General features: G+C 46.0%; 1 protein-coding gene across 1 annotated transcript in view; it reads left to right on the top strand.

Annotated features, from left to right (window-relative positions):
• LOC146822633 (dynein axonemal heavy chain 5-like) overlaps positions 1 to 19969 on the top strand; it is a 971002-nt gene that overhangs the window by 397629 nt on the left and 553404 nt on the right. The window contains exon 44 of the mRNA XM_085606815.1: positions 13009 to 13143. Within this exon, the coding sequence (XP_085462941.1) occupies positions 13009 to 13143 (135 nt within the window). The remainder of the gene's footprint in view (positions 1 to 13008; positions 13144 to 19969) is intronic.

Genomic DNA, 19969 nt, shown 5'->3' with positions numbered 1-19969 from the left:
TATCTGTTGAACAAAAACATTCATGTATATATGTATATATGGGATTTATATAGCACAAACCCAGCTAAAAAGCGGGGAAACCCTGTACAGGGTGCGGAATGCAATGAAGGTGCAAGAGAAAAATCCCTCAGAGAAAGTTTTATCAATTAAAGATAAAAGTCAGCAGATCTCAAGATGTATGAAATATATAAAACAATAATTAAAGGGTTGCAATACCCGTTACTTAGAAAATGGATTCTAAACAAGTACTTTTCACCAGCTCTTGGTCAATTGAAAGCAATTCATATATCTAGAACCCTTAATGATTGATTAGTACTTGAACTGTTGTAAATAGTAGTTATTTGTATAGGTGCGCATGTGCTCTGGAATAACATATTGTAGATCTGTCATATGATATTGCTGTAGTCACTAGTCTGTCAAGACCGCTGAATAGTGTACAGTATGATTCCCAATGGGCATTTTGTAAATGTTTTCACATGTATATAGTTGATTAGCATTGTCACTATAGTGTAATTTGTTATTATTATATGTAGTGATATTTCCTTATTATATCCTCCGGGTTGTTTTCACTTGTGATGTTCTATAGTAATAGTACCTTTCTCTGATGATGCTTGAGTTGGTATTACGCCAAATGGTGCGGATCACTGTCTTTTACACACATTTTTATTTATTTATATGTTTGAGGTCTATTTACATTGTACAATTCATCTTAGTGATTGTAAACTTTGAGCTCATCTCCACGGATGATGGTGTTTGTCAAGCAGAAATATACACAGTTTTTGAGTAGTAGCTCGACTTGACGCATTTGTTCAGCTTGAATGTGACAAAGCGTGTTGTACATGGGAAATTCACGAACAGCGCAGCCATTTGTTTAATATTCATTTTAGCCTTTTAGAGTATACTGGTTTCCTGTTTTTTAAGGTTTAGCAAACACTTCCTGAAATTTAGTGCACACAGGTAAAAATTTAGAGCAAAAAGAGAAGTTTGAAGAAAATTTTTGGTTTTATATTATTTTTGCCCTTTACCAGTGCTCCTTGTTTTAAATTCTTCTTGAACTCAGCCAGTAAAGGGTGTAATTTTGTAATTTTGTTTAAAAAAAAAAGTCCTTTTTACTGGTACTATACATTTCAAGATTTTCGATGTTTCTTATTTCTCAACCCTTTGGGTCACTGATAAGTTAGTTTGCAGCATTTACCATTTCATGTAGCCTTATATAGGTGTAAAGACAGGTTGGTCATCAGAATGCAGGACTTATTTTGAGCATTTACAGTGAACATGGGGGCATGTTTACGAAAAATGTCGGAGTGAGGAAATGCAAATTTGGCAGCGCCGCGCTCCGACATTTTCAAAACGCAGGGTTGCGCTGTGTTTACTGCAATACGACACACCCCTGTGTTTTCCCTAGCACTGGCGCTAACATTTGCTGCCGAATGCCAATCCAGGCACCCTTGCACCATAGTGCAAGGGTACTGCGTTGCAGGGAATGATTGTTGATGTGCAGGAAGGTGTCCCTTCCTACATATAAAAAATCCACAATGACTATGTGTTACTTCTATGTGTGCTGCACAATGCAGCACACATAGAAAAAGCAAAAACAAGGAGAAATAAAAGCATTTCTCCTCGTTTCACCATTCTAACGCCTGCTCTTTCATGGATTACACCTCCTTGTAAATCTGGGGCAGCGTCAAACAGGCAATGGGTGTTGCGATCGAAAGCCCACAGCAACACCCATTGCAAGCCCCTTTCATGCATATACCTGTGTGAAAGAGTACCCAGCGGCGGTCGGGGCAGGTTAGCACGATGGGGCAGGCGGAGCAGGGGAGGATGTCGACAAACGACAGAATAGGGAAAATAAAGTAAATAAATCCTAGTCCGTCATCTGTCGACATTCCCCTCCACCCTGCCCTACCGCACTTACCTGCACCGACTGCCGCTGAGGATACCATATTTACAAAGCGGCCTTAAGCCACAAAAAATGGTTTGACACTACTTTGTAAATATGGAGCAGTGCATTGCACCACAGGAACATTGTTAAAAGTGACCTTCATGTGGCACAATGCCCCTGTAAATATGCCCCAAAGAATCTTAAAATTGGTGAGCTCTTTCGAAGAGTCTGAGGCTCCTCAGTTTAATTTCAGGCTGTATTTCGAGTCTTAGTTCAGTGTTTTGCTTTTTGTGATAATAGAAGCCACAGGACTTGAGTGCAGCTGCTGTGATGATTTAATCAATTGATATTTTTATAGAATCCCATGGGTTGAAAGGTTTATTAGTATCGATTTGAGTGACTGCTGCTGTCCGTTTTTCCATTTTAGCATAATCACTTACAGGAGCCAGATTCACATTATGTCTGCACAGTGAGCAACTGGTATTGGATCCTTGTTGATCTTAATAATTGACCCTGTGCATGGCTCCATTTTTTCAAGAAGAGGCAGCAGTTCAATCCGAGGCTCTATGTGTACTGCTACTTTCATTGCAATATACAATCGGCGTCATTGTGCGCTGGTGGGTGTGAGGCTCACACATCATAAACTTCAGCCTGTTGGGAAATAGGAAACTTCACGAGTCTTAGCTGTCTCTGCTCGCCTCCAGCAGTTTCTACAACCAGTGGCAACTCGATTAAAGTTGAATACAACCTGCACCTCTTCGTTAACCTCCTTCTTTCCCTGCGGCGTCTCTTACTCTTGAGTGCATTGGCAAGATTTGAAATATTGCAGGGGGTGTGCTTGAAGCTATTCAGGTAGGATGCGTCCTAGGGGTCTTCTCGCCGGCACCCTGTTTATCACCGATCTTACTTATATCTCTAGTTTTAAAAAATGCACCCCCCAAAAAAATTCACCTTCAAGGTCCATTCACGGCTGGGCTTAATTTCCTGATCCGAGCTGAAAAAATATGGCTGCAAGATTGGCAGATGTGAGCTGTAGCTAAAATGGGGGCACCCTACTGGTAAAAAAATGAGGTCTGCGACTCCAACTGAGAGAGGTGGGGATGTTTTGATTAGTGGACAATAGTCCCACAGCAGATTTATTCCTCGGATTAATGTCTGGAGGAAAATTTCTTGAAAGTGCAGATTATCCCTGCAAAGGACAGTGAAGAGTGTGGCGTAGGATAGTAAGGTGTGGCTGGGTTGTGCCCTGGCCGAGGGAGAGGCCCAGCTCCGGAACAAATTGTGTTCCACGTTCTGCATTAGTGAGACACGTCCTAAAAAAGCCCCACTGGACTTCCAGCCCTTCCTTCATTCTTTCTTCCCACCATCCCTGCAAGTACGGTGCTGATGGGGGGTAACTTTGGTGTCATGGGAAGGGCAATGATTCATGGAGCTGTGGACCCCATTGGGCTCCATTAAGTGGTGACCGGGTGGGGTCTGTGCTGTTTTGCAGACAACTCTTGATGGGGGCACGAGGGCAGTTATAGGCTACGCCTTCCAAAGTTTGGCTGGAAGTATTACAAGACTCTTCACACCAATCGTGGCCATTAGCCTTGCTGAGACTGAGCTGTGTGGTGAAGCTGCCCATTCAAAGATTTACAATGTGTCCCCGTACCAAAGTGTAGCTGAGCCCTCATTGGGACAATGGAGTGACTTGGTTTGGAGTAGTAACCACCTTGAATGAGTACTCTGAGTATACTCTGATGCTGAGCCTATGGAGCAGGGGCGCAACATGCAGTGCGAGCAGCTTAAAACAAAGCCCAGGACTGGAGAATAAACCTGCAAAATCTCCAGTAGGTACAGCCCATACCCCTCAACTTCAAATGGTATGAGGACTGTCGCTGATAAAATGTCACAGAAGAAACTGCATACTTGAAGCAGTAGCGACCACTAGGGAAACTCACGAAAATGTGATCGTGGATATAGGATTGTATAGGGATAATCAGTGCAAACTGTCAGATAAAATAAAGGAGAACAAAGAAAAATAACAATCTACGCGCCTTGTCATGGTAGAGCTGCAACATCTGGTCACTCAACTGACAGAGATAGTGTGCTATTTGGAGTACAGGGCGAGGGTTGCTCATGCCGTAACAACATATGGGTTATTGGCCTACTGAAGAATGTGGAGGGGTTGGACATGGTAAAATATATGGACGATCGGCTGTGACCATAGTGACGCTACAGGACCTACCCGCTTCTATGCTCTTGAGAGGTGCTGGTTGCCAGACACCCACTGGGCTCCTCTCTGAGGCCACGGGTGAAATGCACCAAATGAGGCATGCTGCTCCAAAAGTCTTGATGGAAACCTGCTACATTAAGATCTTTTCCAAATATGTTGTGGCCAAGAGGCTTCATGGAGTCTCTTTCATTTCAGTAAAAGGATGCTGAAGAGAAGCTGAATTGGGGTACATGCTGTTGTTTTCCACATGCCAAAAGGTCATTGTTGATGATAGCTCTAATTTGTTTCCAAGCCTGGGGAGGTGTGGATGAGGTGATGATCGGGGCTACCATACATGTCGAAAGAATGTAATTGACACTCTAGGAAACAACACGTAAACCTTACACCTTTAGAAAGTCATCTCAGTACCAAGCCCAGCTGGAACAGTTGCCACAGTTTAGAAGATAAGTGATTCTCTGCAGTGACAATTGCATAGCTGATTGACTAATTCTGTTTGACGGTTGACAGGGTCCCATTCAGATGAACCTTCATCCATGAAAGATGAGAAAGTAATGCTAGCGCACACACCACTGAAAGAGGAGAAACGAAAAGCAATATGGCAGTGCATTGTCATGGAACACTGGACTGGACTTGTCTGATGGCATGGATGAGAGATAACCTCTATCATTTTTGTGAGCAAGGGAGTGTGGCAATATCCACATGACTGGGTGGTGGGCGCATTGGCTCCAGTGAAAAGAGTGTGCTTGAATCACTTTTTTGGTGGGTGAGGGACCATTTTCCTACCATTTTGGGGATGGTAGAGGAGAGTTTGGTTTGCAGTTGATGATGGCCGTACACATGGAATTAATCTAAGATGACATTCCCCTGAATAGTTGGAGAGGTACATGCCTCAGTCAGGTGATGCTAACCCAATAGCAGGATGGCATATAGTATGGAAAGTTAAGAATGGCATGCCCCATATGTATTCATTTCATGTGTATCTTAAGCACAGGGTCTGCATGTTGTGCCATTACAGGAGATACATCTAACACAAGATGAAAATGGGAGGCTGAAGAAGTGATAGAGGGACCAGGTGCTCTATACTGGTAACTCCTTAGTATTAGAACAGTGGTCCTTAAACACAACAGTTGAGTAAATAGGATAATTATAGACTTGAATCAGTACTATAATGTGAGTGTCCAGCCGGACAATCAATTTAATAAATCAAAAATGTCAAAGAACAAAAATACAAACGTAGCAATTACGTGGGACACAATCCTGCATCCTACATGAACACATGACAAACACATTTAGAACAAAAACATATCAGGCAAGACGGGGTAGCTTGTGGAATATTGAGCACAATTTCTAACAAGCTTAGAGAAACAGTAACTGCACTTTTTTTATCATGTGCGATTAACGTGCAAACTGTTTACATTAGTCGACGACGTTTCATTCCTTTAAAAACACTGGTAACTCAGCATATGGCTGGGGTGTGTAGATCAGGATGCGCCTTGGGACACTCTTCAGCCTAATTAATATTCTTATAGGTACAGAGGGTAGATATGTCTTGATGGAGGGAGAATCTCCTATTGGCCACTATCTATACACCTAATGTTGAGCATGGGTGCTTTCTCGCTAAATCGTCTACACTGACAGTTAAGTCAGCAGCCCGATCCATGATCAGAGGATATTACCTTGGGACTAGGCAAAAAAGCAGTGACGTTATTTGACAGGGCACTGGTTGATAAATCTAAAGGAAATTTAGAAGAAATCAGTGAAAAGTGATTAACTGAAATCCGGACTGAAATAGTTTCAGCGGACTGGAATAAGATATTTCAGTATACAATGAAGATGTCTTGTAACGCCAGATTTAAGCAGGTATAGTCCCATTTTCCACGCAGAACGTAACTGGTGCCCAAGAGGTTACTATAACCATTGTGTGGGGAATGGCTATAGTACATGAGCCGCGGCACAACCGCGGCATGAGGGATATGGAGGAAGGATATGTTGTGCACAGTTATGGAACCACTACGTTTTTGGTTTGATACTTTTTAGGGTGCTGTGAGTGCAAAAATGTATCTGGTATGATGCAGATGTTGTTAGTACTGGTCAGTGCTTTAAATGGGCAGGTACTGTCTGGTACTGAGTACCTGCACTTCTTTCATTTGAAAGGGAGAGTACCGGCACTTCTCAGCAGTGCTGCAATATATTTAATCGAGAAGTACCAGCCCTTCTCATGAGCAAGCAGGTACTCTGGAGAGTCAGTGCTTGCACTTCTGTATATCCATTTAAAGCACTCCTACTGGCAATATTGTTGACTAAATCAATAAAGTTGATCGGATTGAGGAATTATTGCTGTATCGTTTCCGTGTAAGTAAACAATACAACTTGCCATAAAACTTTCTTTTAAAAACTAGAATTCTCCTTCCTATTCCTCTTATTCTCACTTTGGTGTCTGGGATATAAAGAACAAGCATTTACAATGCAACGGTCTCGGCATTGTTAAAGTTAGAGCTATTGGCATTGCTTATGACATTATTTTTGTTTATGTTTTTGTTTTTAAAACATTTAAAGAAACGGCATTGTTATTTACAATGTCAATAGCTTAATCACTCACAAATGCGAGACCTATTGCATTTGCACCCACACACACAACGCCACCCACACACAGAGCCACCCACAGAGCCACTCACATAGAGCAACCCACACACAAATAGAGCCACCTACACACACACACGCAGTAGCCCACTGACCTATTTACATTATGTGCACTTTGTGATCTGCATGGTACATGTTCTTTGCTGCAGGCACATTAACCCTATGTGCTACCTTTCCAGGAGTCAAAACTTCCACTAGACAAAACTCCTATCTCTCTCTAGGAAGAACCTTAAACATCAATCATAAGTATACACTTAGTGATCCTCCTAGGTAATAAAGGCCACGCGAAAACAACTGAAACATTGTGCACAAGTCTGTTGTGAGAGACACTGTAATGTTTATTCTGCCAGAGGCAAAACATGCCTCTTGGACTTTACAAAAATATAGTAATATCGGAATGCGGACCACGAAGAATAATGCCATACTATCATAGGCATGGAAAAACCCGTAACACTTGTCTTTGCGTACTGCGGGATGCGGTCATTTTCTCGACCCTTCTTGATATGGTCGGTTGTTGTGATGCACAAATCACGTTGTAAGGAGTAGCAGGCAGCAATTTGTCGATTTCTAAAGAAATGGATAACTTTTCGCCCTTTCATGCCCATTGGATCTTTAATTCTCGCAGTCATCGTGGTTATATTAAGCTGTTCTTCTGATTACTGACGGCACATTGTGTATTTCATGTCACACTGGTGTTCACTAGCTCCGTCCTACGCTGTGACTTTTTTTTGGGGGTGGGAGGGGGCGATATTTATATAGCGCGAACTCGACCCGAAGATACTGGAACGCTTTACATGAGCACCGTATTTACATTACACATTCAGGCACGGGGAGATTAAGTGATTTGCCCAGAATCACAGGATGTGGACGTGACCGCGAGGCTCGAACATTGGTTTCCAGCAGCACCAAAGTCGGCAGCGCAGCCGACGGACCACATCCTCTCCCCACTTCCATTCAGTCCTGGTTTTTCGACAAGCAGCACTAAGCATGCCGGGATTGCTACGGTCCTAGCAATGACGGTGAACATAAGGTGAACATAAGTGTTAGGACTGCTAGCTGATGCACCCCGACGGGCCCTCATGACATGCGGCTGACATCTGTGGTGTGATGGACTTGTCACTGCCCCTCTGCATCATGAAGCCAGTCACCCCTCCCACTTTAACATGTGCTCTTCCTGTCTGCTCTTTGTACTGTGTTACGTTGCCAACCTTTCTCTGGCAGCAAATAATACCGCTGGTATGTGGCTGAATTAAAAAAAGAAATATCCCAGTAATCCTTCTGTTAAAGACATTTCAGGCCCTTCATCCCGCCTCTGACGCCTCGTGCGGTGTTAGTGGCCAGGATGCAGGCTGGCTTCTGAATCAATGAATTCTTAAAGGGACAGGAAAGCATTAGTGTAATCCGTGCCACCCTGGGTGGCGAGCAGAGCTGTGCTGCTAAATGTGCCCATTGTTTACCAACAGAGCTCACCACTTCAGAGGCTGCCAGCCACACAATGGCGGCTTGCTTTCGGATTTGTTTTTGTACTTGACGTCACACATATTAAAAAAAAAAAAAAGTAAATGCATGAGGGGGCTGCAATGTCATAATGCAAAACAATGTGTAAAGTGCTTGTGCCTTCACATGTAGAGAAGTACATTTAATGCTCATCGTGAAGCGCTACTTTCTGTGGTCCAAAGCTAAGCCATGAACACCGCCGCCTTTCTCTGAGGTCAAGCAGAAATGCCTCGGAGAACCGCAGCGGCGTTTTCGGATTCGGGGGCGTGTTTTTCTTTCTCTCCTGTTGCCATTGGCTGGAATGTTTACATTCCAGAGGAGAGAAAGAAAGTAAAAAACACGCCACCGAATCCGAAAAAGACGGGGCTTGTTTGGAGAGACAAAGCTCTTCTCCAATGGCTGACCAGCATTTAGGAGGCCAGCCAATGGAGAAGACGTAAAAAAAAGGGGCGGGCTAAAGCCCCACTCCTAACATTAAATCTCAGAGCGAGACTGCGCAAGCGTAGCCTTCGAGCCGAGACCTAAAAAGGCTATGTTGCTGCAAGCTTCAGCCTCTCTGTCACACTGAAAGGTCAATAGTGACCAGCGTATTGTGTGTATCTTTGAGTTGTGAGCTCTGTGGGAGGACTGCAGTGCACCAGGTATGTTTTGAGGTGATAGAGATGAGATCGGTGAAGTTGTCGGGACAAGAGGGCTCAGGTTACAGAAATTAACATAGTTCAGTTTTTAGGTCTCGCCTGAGCCAGCGCTTGAGCGCTGCTCTGGCGAGACTTTTAGTAAGCGAGTTTTGGAAGTGCAAACAGTGGCTTTTCAGGCCTTCAGCTTGCGTTCCCGATGGTTGTGCACGCGCACAGCTGCAAGCCTGAAGCTCTCGCATGGCAGCCTTTCCTCTCCCTCTCCCACCCGCTCTTCCCCCTCCCTTACATGGAACTGAGCTCGAAGTAATTTACAAGCCTCTCCCACCCACTCCTCCCTCTCTCTCGCATGGCAGCCTTTCCTCCCCCTCTCCCACCCGCTCTTTCCCCTCCCTTACATGGAACTGAGCTCGAAGTAATTTACAAGCCTCTCCCACCCGCTCCTCCCTCTCCTTGAAATTCCTCTTTGCGTGATTTATAAGCACTCTCTCATTGTTTGTCATGCACTCTTTCTCCCCTTATCTTTATGAAACCCTTAGCCAGGACACGTCATGGGTCATATCCCTCCACTTCATCACAGTATTTTCACTCTGGCCTTCGGCATATATTTTATAGCATCGACTCCCTTTCACCATGCTCTCCCTCTTTTACATACACTTTCTAACCATTTCTAAACACTGCATTTTCTTTTTGCTTTGGCGCTGTCAATATTTCATACAGCAGCCTACACCTGACGGAGCTCTTCTCGTGCCTCTGTGTCCTTTCCATCATCCGTTTGTCAAACGCCCCCTGTTGTGGCACCTGGAGTGCCCGCGGCCTCAGGCTGCGCCAAAGATCCCCCGTGCACCCCTCCCGCCCTGCTGTCCTCGACTCATTCACACCCACGAAAGAGAAGGGGGGCACCGGCTTTAAACACCGTGGGGCGCGCGCTCGCCGTCAAGGCACTTTCATGTGAGTCCTCTTTTTTTTTCAAAATTGAGGTCAAAGTATATGTTTACAATGAGGACGAAGTGCCACACACACATTTTTTGCATTCAGTACTTATACATTTAACGTCAGCAGGCAATGAAAGCGCAGGATAGGATGGTTTTTTGGGGGGTTTAAAGCTGCCCTCGCATGGCAGTCTTTCCTCCCCCCTCTCTCACCCGCTCCTCCCCCTCCCTTACTGCACGGAAGAGTTCTATCACAGAACAGACAACAGGCGCCACTGAGATCGAAACCAGACCGAGACTTCTGTCTTGGTTAATGGTGGCATTCGCAAGTGTTACAATTCTAGACAACGCGGGCGCCAGGAGAAAACAATGCCAGACATCCTTCCAAATTGTAGGTGCAAAGCCGTTTCCTGTTCTGCTTATAACACAGGATACAGTGGGCAGATTGAAGGATTTACAAAACTATATCGCTGCTGGGACAAAAATCGAACTCTAAAGATTTAAAAGTATAGTAGCTTTATCTTGGAACACTCCATAGAGTGCTCACTGTTTTCCGTTTACAAGCTCCATACTCAAGCAATTTTTATTTTAGGCAGTTTTATAACAAAGGAACACTACCTGGAACTATTATTAGAGGGCTTTATATGACCATCCCTTACTTTACACACGACTGTTCATTTGGTGAGTGACATTGAGAATCAGTGAGTTGCTAAAGAGCACAGGATCGTGTGCCCACGCTAAGACTCCAAGCCATTTTACACGCGTGCAGTCATGTGTCTGTAGAAAGCCCTTGAGGTTTGTGGGGTCATCATTGAAATTTATACGATGATGTGGTCCTTAAAAATCATGGTGGCACCATCATACACACAATTACAATTCCAGTCTGATACCAGAGAAGGCATGCCGTGGCCACCTTGGGTGACGCCATTCACACCAGGGCTGAGACCGTCAAGGCTAGAATGTGGGCTTCGATGCTTTGTGAGATGTTTTTCAAATCTATGCCGAGGCCATATTAAATCGTCCTGAGGTCCTGGTGACGCTTCCTTCTCTCTGCCCCGTGCCTCTGTGTCATTTCCATCATCCGTCTGTCAAACGCCCCCTGTTGTGGCACTTGGAGTGCCCGCGGCCTCAGGCTGCGCCCAAGATACCCCGTGCACCCCTCTCGCCCTGCTGTTCTCGACTAGTCCTCGACAATGCAATAGTTCTCGCTTTTTACTAATTTAAAGATATTGCCATTGCTCATGACAATGGCTTTTTAATATAGTTTATAAAACAAACACATTAAGTCAGGCCATTATTGTTTAGAATGCCAATAGATACTATTACATTATTAATAGCAATGCAAACTGCTCACACTTCCCTAATGCGAGACCTATTGCATTGCAAATGCTTGTTCCTATTTTGATTTCCCACAGCAGTTTAGTGTTTTAGTGGTATAGACATGTGTGCATTACCTTCTACATCATGTGTTGTGAGGCCACAAACATAAAGCCTGTGGAAGGAAGAGTAGGCATCATCATATACTTGAGTGTATTAGGTCATGCATCTATGCCATGTAACAGATGCATGTGCATTGAAACAAAGGCTCTGGAGGCCCACGCAAGTGTGTGCCACCCAGGATGTAGTGCACATTTAGTGTGAATTCCAGTGCTTATTTTAAGAAGGGACATAAAGGGTCCCATGGACCCTGCAGGACCTCCCCCATTGAGGGGGTCACAAACACAGACTGCACTCCTTTGTGGGAGGCGGATCACTGGCCAACTCCAAAGTAGGCTGTCAGAGCCCCTGTTGAAACAAGGAATATGGTGCCAGTGTCGTTGCTGGTGAATTGCATCCCGTTCATTGGTTAATGACATTTATCTTTATGGAGCCCTTCAGGTCCCCCTAAGATGATGTGGCCCACTAGCAGAGAAATACAGTGCGTCAGGGAACCCACCACTCCATATTACTGTTGTTTGTTCTGTCAATAGCACATGAAATAACCAAGTTAGTGCATATGTTGCAGATAAAACAAATTTAATGGAGGCCATGGGCATTTTGTACCTGCCGTGCTTAATTTGAACCCAGGGTTGCAGGCGGGCCTCACCGGCACTCGTTGTTGAGGGCCAGCACTAATTTTTCCTTAACAAACTGTGATCAAGAAGAAGATAGAGCAAAGCACACAATGAGGAAAGAAGGAGGAAGAGAAAGTTGGAAAAACAGCAACAAAGGAGAGGTATAGTGATTTAAGAAAACCTGTCAGAGTGAGATAAAGAGAGAGGGAGTGTATGGTAGTGGATTAAAGAGGCATGAGGGAAATCAATACTACGTAGCCTTGGTATTCAGTACCTGACTTTTGATAGCACTGGCTGCAGACCTCTGAGGTAAACTTTAGGTCTGGGGACTTTTTTAAAAAAAATTTTTTTTTTTTTTTAACAAAGTAAGCTAGGATGCTCACCAAACCTGGTAATCCGTAATCCGACCCCAGTTACATTTACATAGGTTTTGGAGGTAAATTCTGAGGGAACGCCGAAAATGATTGAAAGATACCAGGGAAATCATAGTATATTTAGGTATATGATGTAGGTGAGAGAAAAGGAAGCTGGAGTCACAATGACATGGCAAGGAACCAAACTGGAAAATGTTTACTTGAAGGTGCCATTGAAGTGATACATTCCGTATGATAATCTTTAAACTGCACATTAGATCTTTAGTTTGTGTGCGGTGAGTTTGCTGAATAATCTAGAATTTTTGAATTCCTGAAGACGTAATGGAGGCATTCCATATTTAATAGCAAACACGCATGTGCCTTATGTGTGTGGCGAAATTCTCACACCGTCTTCTTAGCGACTATCTGATCCTCCTTCCTTCGTGATGGTTCGAGCTCCTTTACCCACTTTGAAATTCTAAGACGCAAGCTTGCATTGGTTCTACAGCATGATACAAATGGCCATAATAAGTCTTTGCTGACGGTATAGACCTTTCACCGGCAGATAGATCTGTGATGTTTGGGAGCATTTCTTAGACACAGGAGCTACATTTTTCTTTCAGTTGCTGCTCTTAAGGTGTATCGACTGGTGGACGCAGTACATGTACTCAGAGTTGGATTAGTGGGGTTGTGATCTAGCTGGTTGACTGTCAAGTTTAAAGCTTATCTGCTGAATTTTTTGTACTTTTCTTTCAATACAACAATGTGAACAATTTTCCCTTATGTATTGCCAGGTTCACTATGACTTTGGTTTGCGAAACATCCTCTCTGTACTGAGGACGCTGGGAGCAGTGAAAAGATCCAACCCGAACGAACCCGAAAAAACAGTAGTGATGAGAGTCCTGCGTGACATGAACCTCTCCAAACTGGTATGTTAGCGTGCCCATGAGCATGGATTCGTTATGTTTTTAGCGATATTAAAGTTTGCACTTTGCAAGCTCCTTCTCATTTGAGCAAGTCACAGTAAACAGTCCTTTCCCTTATATGTAGTATAATTTTTAGTTACTTATAGATGGCAAGGTGGTTTGTAGCTCTGAAGCACATCAAATGGTATCAAAACAAATGCAGAAATACTTAGCACAGACGAGTTGAACCGTTTATGCTTCATAATCAAGCACTCATGAAAGATAATGGGCAGAAAAATAGATAAATTTGAAACCAAAGGAAGGGCAAGAAATCAACAATAAAATAGTGTCTTGAGAAGCAACAAGTTGCGTGTAAACATCAATACTTTGAATCTACTGTGAATACACTGTGACATAAATATAATTATAAAGAGGATTCTGAGCAGATACTTGTAGATTTAAAGATGGATCCATCTTTTATGTTGGTTGCCTATTTTTTTAAGAAATCGACGCAACGGGCACGTTGCAGACAAAGTAATATTCCAGCTCCAAACATATATTGAGCCAGGAGGACGCACAGTAACTTTGTTCACCCCTTTGCCCCTGGGCCCCATTCTGCACACATTTACAGCTCATTTTCTTTGTCTTCCCACTGGTGTTGACCTACATCCCTAGTCTTACATTGCAAGGTCACAGACAGATTGCCTTCAAATGTTCTCACAGGATTATTTTTTACGTCACTCCCACCAATAACACAATTCCAGTTTGGTTCTTTGTCGATGTTTTCTTTGAATAGTCCCCGCGTGCCCTCCGACTGGAGGTACAGTCTTCCTGATGCAGATGTAACGGCTATACAACACCTGAGAAGGCTGCACATTAGAGACGGCCAAGGTCTCCACATGACTGTGAATCATCTGTCTGAGTGACGTGTGGCACACTCAAAAAGTGTTTTCTAAGATCATATCTCACATAACCGGATGGTTATTCACGACAGCAACTGGTTGTACCTGCATGTGCTACCTACCTATGCCTCAGCAACCTGCCCACGTGAAACCACCCGTTTGTTAGGGGCGTCAAGGTCACTTTCATGAAGCCACTCCGTGTATAGCTGCTTCGTACTTAGCAAGAAAATAGTTTAAAAAAATGGTAATGCCTGAAACTTGTCAATGTCAGGTTCATCGACTTGTCATCAGAGCGCCACCACATCACTTTTTTGTTCTTCTTTGTTCCCTATGAGACAGGCCCTAACAAAGGGAGCACAAACAACCTGTACCTCATTAGTATTTCCCGAACACAAACGCCCTCTTTGACAGGATCAGTGCTTTACATTGACAGATATTTCTAATGGCAGAATGCCAGTACTCTCCCATTAAAAATGACAGTCTATCTTAAACAATGGGCAGTGTACCCAGAGGACCTATTTTTTTTTTGTTGAAAATGTTGGGCACCTTTTTGCCAAATATAAACTACTTTTAGAGTGCTGTACATCAATATCAAGAGAACAAGTGCCAACAAGGGATTGAAAACGTATTCCCTATGATTGCTGATGGATGTTAACACGTCAAGAGGAAGGCAAAGATGTGCATCTCCCCTCCCTTGCCTCCGTCTATTTTTGGTGTCTCCATCTTTGATAAAAAAGGAAAAGGTCTTAAGTCTAGCGATATGAATGTAATCATCAAAGTCACCTTCCTTTCTAATAAGATTTAGAACGGTTATGGTCGCCAAGCAGCTTCAACATGAAATGTCACACATAAGCAGGAATGAACTCACCTAAATCTTGACATTTATCAGATCTGACGCTGCCCTGAAATCTCTTTCCTATACTGTCCATATCTATAAAAGAGGTAATTTCCCTGCTGCCTTGATAATAAATTTAGCGCTCTCTAATGAAACATGGCATACACACCTGGTTCTCTTACAGAGTGCAATAAAGTTTGTTCAATGCCAACATTATATTCATCTCAACAAAAAAATACTCCAGCAATGTGAAACATTTAAACATTTTGTCTTTGAAAATTTCACATTAAAAGCATGTTTCCATTTTAAAATTAGCAATTTTTTTGGGGTGCTTCATTCAAAATAATCTTTTAATGTGTACTCAGAAGTAATCCGCGCTTTCTGAAAACTGCGCCGTGATGACCAAAGGATTCTTGTGATTTGAAATAAACGGTTTCTTTTTTTTTTTTTTTTGGAAAACCTTTATTACAGTTTCAGAGACATACAAATATGGGCCTACAACCAACAGGCCGGCCGCTAACGCACAGTGTAAACCTAGGCACAGCTTTACATTCACATCGATGAAGCAACAAAAGAGCTACTGGGGTGCTAATCAACTCCGCCGGCCGCAGCCGTAGTCCATAAACAAGCAAAGAAAGGTTTCATATTTTGAAAAAACGAAAAACATCACACACACAAGGCAGAGGGGGTTAATGGCAATAACATGTGCTCCCCGCATCGAAGGAGTAAACAAACCCAAGGAGACAGAGGGGGGGGGGGCAGGCAGAAGAAACCAAATTCGCATGTCGCAGGAGCATATAGGAATGCGCGGGCTAGGGAGACAGAGCAGCATCCATCTCACGCGTCTGGGGCGGGGCGCAAATACCTCCACGATAGGAGTTCCAGGGACCCCACACCTTAATCCACTTCCCAGGCTTGCCTCTCGCCACATACACCGTTTTCTCTCTGAACATACACCAGTCCATGTGTGCCTTCCACGCTGAGACCGTTGGTGGCCTCTGGGAGCCCCACAGTTGTGCAATGTCACGCTTCGCTACCATATAGCCCAGAGTCACCCACTGCGTCTGCATCACATTGTAATCAGTCGGCTCCCAGACATTCAGCAAACATCTCCGTGCCTCCGGCAACAAGGCAACATGCGTGACTTCTTCTAACACCGCATGCACTCTACACCAAAACCGAGTCACTTCCGGACATTCCCACAGGATATGGAGGAAAGTCCCCAGTAGTCCACAGCCTCGCTTACACAGACCATCCACCGAGTACCCCATACGCATCAAACCAGGCCCCGTGACGTACACTCTATGAAGTATCTTAAGCTGGACGAAACGCAAATGGGCCGGGATAGCCACCTCTTTCGGGGAGGCCACCGCTGACACCCAATCCTCGTCGTCAAGTTCCAAGCCGTCGGCAGTCCATGTCTCTCGCAATGAGGTCAGCAAACCCATTCGATCATTGATAAGCTTCTAATAAATCAGCGAAATGGTGCTATCCGGCACATAGCCGTCCAATACTCTGTCTTCCAACGGGGAATACTCTGGAATAGCCGCCACGTCCGGGAACACGGAACACAAGGCATGGTGAACCTGAGCATACCGAAAGTATTCCCTATCGTTCAACTGATATTCAGTTTTCAGCATGTCGAACGTCTTAAATTTCCCTTTCGTCCAGAGATCCCCTACCTTGCTGATACCAATCATATCCCATTTCTCAAAACCTTTCGTAGTACACAGATAACCCAAACGCTGGGAAGCGTACAATGGCGTTGCCCGAGTCAAGCGATCCCTCCACCCCATCACCGCATTTGCTGCATGCCACACCTGCACCGCGACCCGCGTCGGGCCAGTCAACCGCGCATCAAGGGACCCCGAGTATAGTGCTCGATTATAATCCCCGCTTGGCAATAACAATTTGTCCATCTCAAAAGCCGGGTTCAAAGCAGGCCCATACATCCCGTGATTGATAGCAGCCAACTGGGAGGCCCAATAATATCGTTTAATGTCAGGGAGAGCGACCCCCCCATCATACCACGGTAGGGTTAGTTTAGCGAGAGCAATCCGCGGCCGCCCATCCCAGAACAATCGACGCTGAAGACACTCCACCTCCCGAAAATAGCGGGCCGGCACTACGTCCATAGTGTTCTGCAGGACGTACAAAAAGCGCGGCAGCGACATCATTTTGAACAACACCGCTCGGCCGAGCGGCGAGAGCGGCAGCCGCCGCCAACCCGCCACATCCGCCCTGAGGCGCTGAAGGGGGGGGAGAAGATTCCGTTCATACCGGGCCACCGGGTCCAGGGTTATAAAGATTCCCAGATACGTGAACCCCGACTGCGCAACCTGGATAGGGCACCCCCGCGGAAGGGGGGGGGCCTCCCCGGAGAGAACGTACACACAAGACTTAGCCCAGTTAATGACCAATCCGGTGTTGCGACCAAAGGAGCTCAACACATCCACCAATACAATAAGCGATTTGCGCGGAGATGCAAGATACAAGAGGATATCGTCCGCATATAGGGAGACACGATCCTCGTATTCCGGCGTCCATCGAAGGCCACGCATCGAGGGGTGCCACCGCAGCCACTCCGCAAGGGGCTCCAAACAAAGCGCAAAGAGAAGAGGCGACAGCGGACATCCCTGTCGGGTGCCCCTACCCAAAACAAAGGGAGCCGACACCCGTCCGTTGACCACCACCTGTGCCAGTGGGTTATCATAAAGCAATTTCACCCAACCGATAAACCCCGGGCCAAACCCAAACTTCGCCAATGCTGCCCAAATATACGGCCATTCCAAGGTGTCAAACGCCATGGTAGCGTCCAGGGACGCCAAAATGGCCGGCTCACGGATGAATGGCGCTCTAGCGAGGACGCCATGCAGTCGCCGCAGGTTCAAAGCGGTATTGCGATGGGGTATAAAACCGGATTGATCTTGATGAATCAGGTCGCCCATAACCCGGATCAGGCGATTGGCCAGTACCTTGGCAAGGATTTTGGGCTCCGCGTTTAACAAAGAGATAGGCCTGTAAGAAGTACACCGATCCCGCGGCTTCCCTTCCTTATGGATAACAACAATAGTAGCAAGACGTTGGTCAGGGGGGAGGGAACCCGCCGCCTGAGCCTCAAGGAACATGTCCCGGAGATACGGCGCAATCTTATCTGGGCGCAACTTATATAATTCGATGGGAAGGCCATTAGGACCCATGGCCTTACCAGAGGCAATAGAGCGAATGGCTAAAGCAATCTCATCCGGCGACGGGGCCGCATCCATCAATAATTTATCCTCATCAGATAGAGATGGCAGAGCAATGTCTCGAAGCAGTAGTCGAGAGTCTTCCTCCGATCGCTCTGAGACCGGAGAGTAAACCCCGTGAAAATTCTCCGCAAAGCAATCAACAATATCACCGGGGTCCGTCACACGCACACCATCCAACCTTTCAACATCCGGCACCACTCGACTCGCTCTCTCCCTCTTATCCAACCAGGCAATCAACTTCCCAGCCTTATCACCCATATCGTACAAACGCCCCAGTTGCTCCCTGCTCATACTCCTAGCAGATTCGGTAACCAGCGCCTTGTAGTCGGCCTGTTTAAGCGCCAACACATGCAGTCTGTCATCCGTGACACCTTGCTCCAAATCAATCTCCAACTCGGTGATCTCATTTTCTAGCCGAACAACCTCCTGCGCCTCGCATTTTTTGTTATGGGAAATGAGAGACAAAGCCTGGCCCCGGAGCACCGTCTTAAAGGCCTCCCAAAGGGAGATGGCGGAAGACACCGACCCCACATTGTCATTAAAATAGTGTTCCAGGGACTTAACCAGGTCTGCACGGATCGTGGGGTTTCGTAGGTACCAGGGGTTGATCGGCGCCACCCTCCCCTCCGCCCCCAAGGCGATATCTAGGTGTAGCAAAAGAGGGGAGTGATCAGATATACCGCGTGCCAAGTGTCGCACTTCCCCGATCATCCCAGCTTGGGCCGCAGGCACTAGCATATAGTCAAGCCTCGAAAGACTACCGTGGGCCCCAGAGTGGAAGGTATATCGCGCCTGTCCAGGGTGCTTCAACCGCCAGCAGTCTATCAGTCCCAGGGTATCCAGAAAGCCCCCCAGCCAGTTCTGGGCCAGAGGGAGGTCCCTAGGGGGGTGTCGATCCTCAACTCCGGAAACCACCGCGTTAAAATCCCCCCCCAAGACCAAAACCCCCCCCGGAAGCCCAAGTAGCAGGCGCCCCAAATCAGCAAAGGTGGCCGTCTGCAGGCCCGGCGGCACGTAAACCGTGACCAGCGAAATCAGCTTACCCTCCCACCTCCCCACCAGCGCAGTGTACCGCCCTCTGTCATCATGGAGCACCTCATCCACCACCAACGGGAGAGAGGTCCTGACTAAAATGTCCACTCCCCTCGAGCCAGAGGTGAAACCAGAATGGGCCAGATGGCGATATCCACGTCTGTTCATGTGAATGGAAAGAGTTCCCTATGAGGTGCGTTTCCTGCAGAAACACAATGTCAGGCGAAATACGTTTCAAGAACTGCAGGACTACTCCCCGCTTTATCCTGTCCCCCAGTCCGTTCACATTCCATGAAAGAAGTCTCAACCCCTTACCCCCCATCCCTCCCAGCACAAACTATCCCCCTCCCGGAGAGCACAATCATAATAGCACAACAAAAAACATTACCCCGCCTTGTGAAACAAACAAACAAAACCCCAACCCCACCCCATCAACCCCAACAGAACTCCCCCCACCCTGCACCCCTGCGTGAGCCCGAAAAGCCCCCCCAACATGCAGTGTGCCTGTCGCCCCAATATGAAACTCACTACAGAAAGGACAAAAAAAGAACCCCTGAAGGAGGAAAGGGCCCCAGCAAGCCCCCCGCAACCTCCAAATACCACGGGGCAAAGAGTTACAAACTGGAGTCCAGTGCAGCCACAGGTGCAAAACGTTACCAGTCCAGTCCATCGACAGGATCACAGTTCCATTCCTACTCCGTCAGACCCTCTCCGCTCTCCACCATCCGACCTTCCCGACCTCGACTCCTGGGTAGGGCGTCCAGCCACTCTCCCACCGCCTCCGGCCAGTCGAAGAAGTGTGAGCGACCATCTAACTCGACCCGCAGCTT

The sequence above is a fragment of the Triturus cristatus genome, chromosome 5_2 (genome assembly GCF_964204655.1).
Source record: "Triturus cristatus chromosome 5_2, aTriCri1.1, whole genome shotgun sequence".
Classification (NCBI taxonomy): Eukaryota; Metazoa; Chordata; class Amphibia; order Caudata; family Salamandridae; genus Triturus; species Triturus cristatus.
This window is presented reverse-complemented; position numbering and strand designations above follow the sequence as displayed.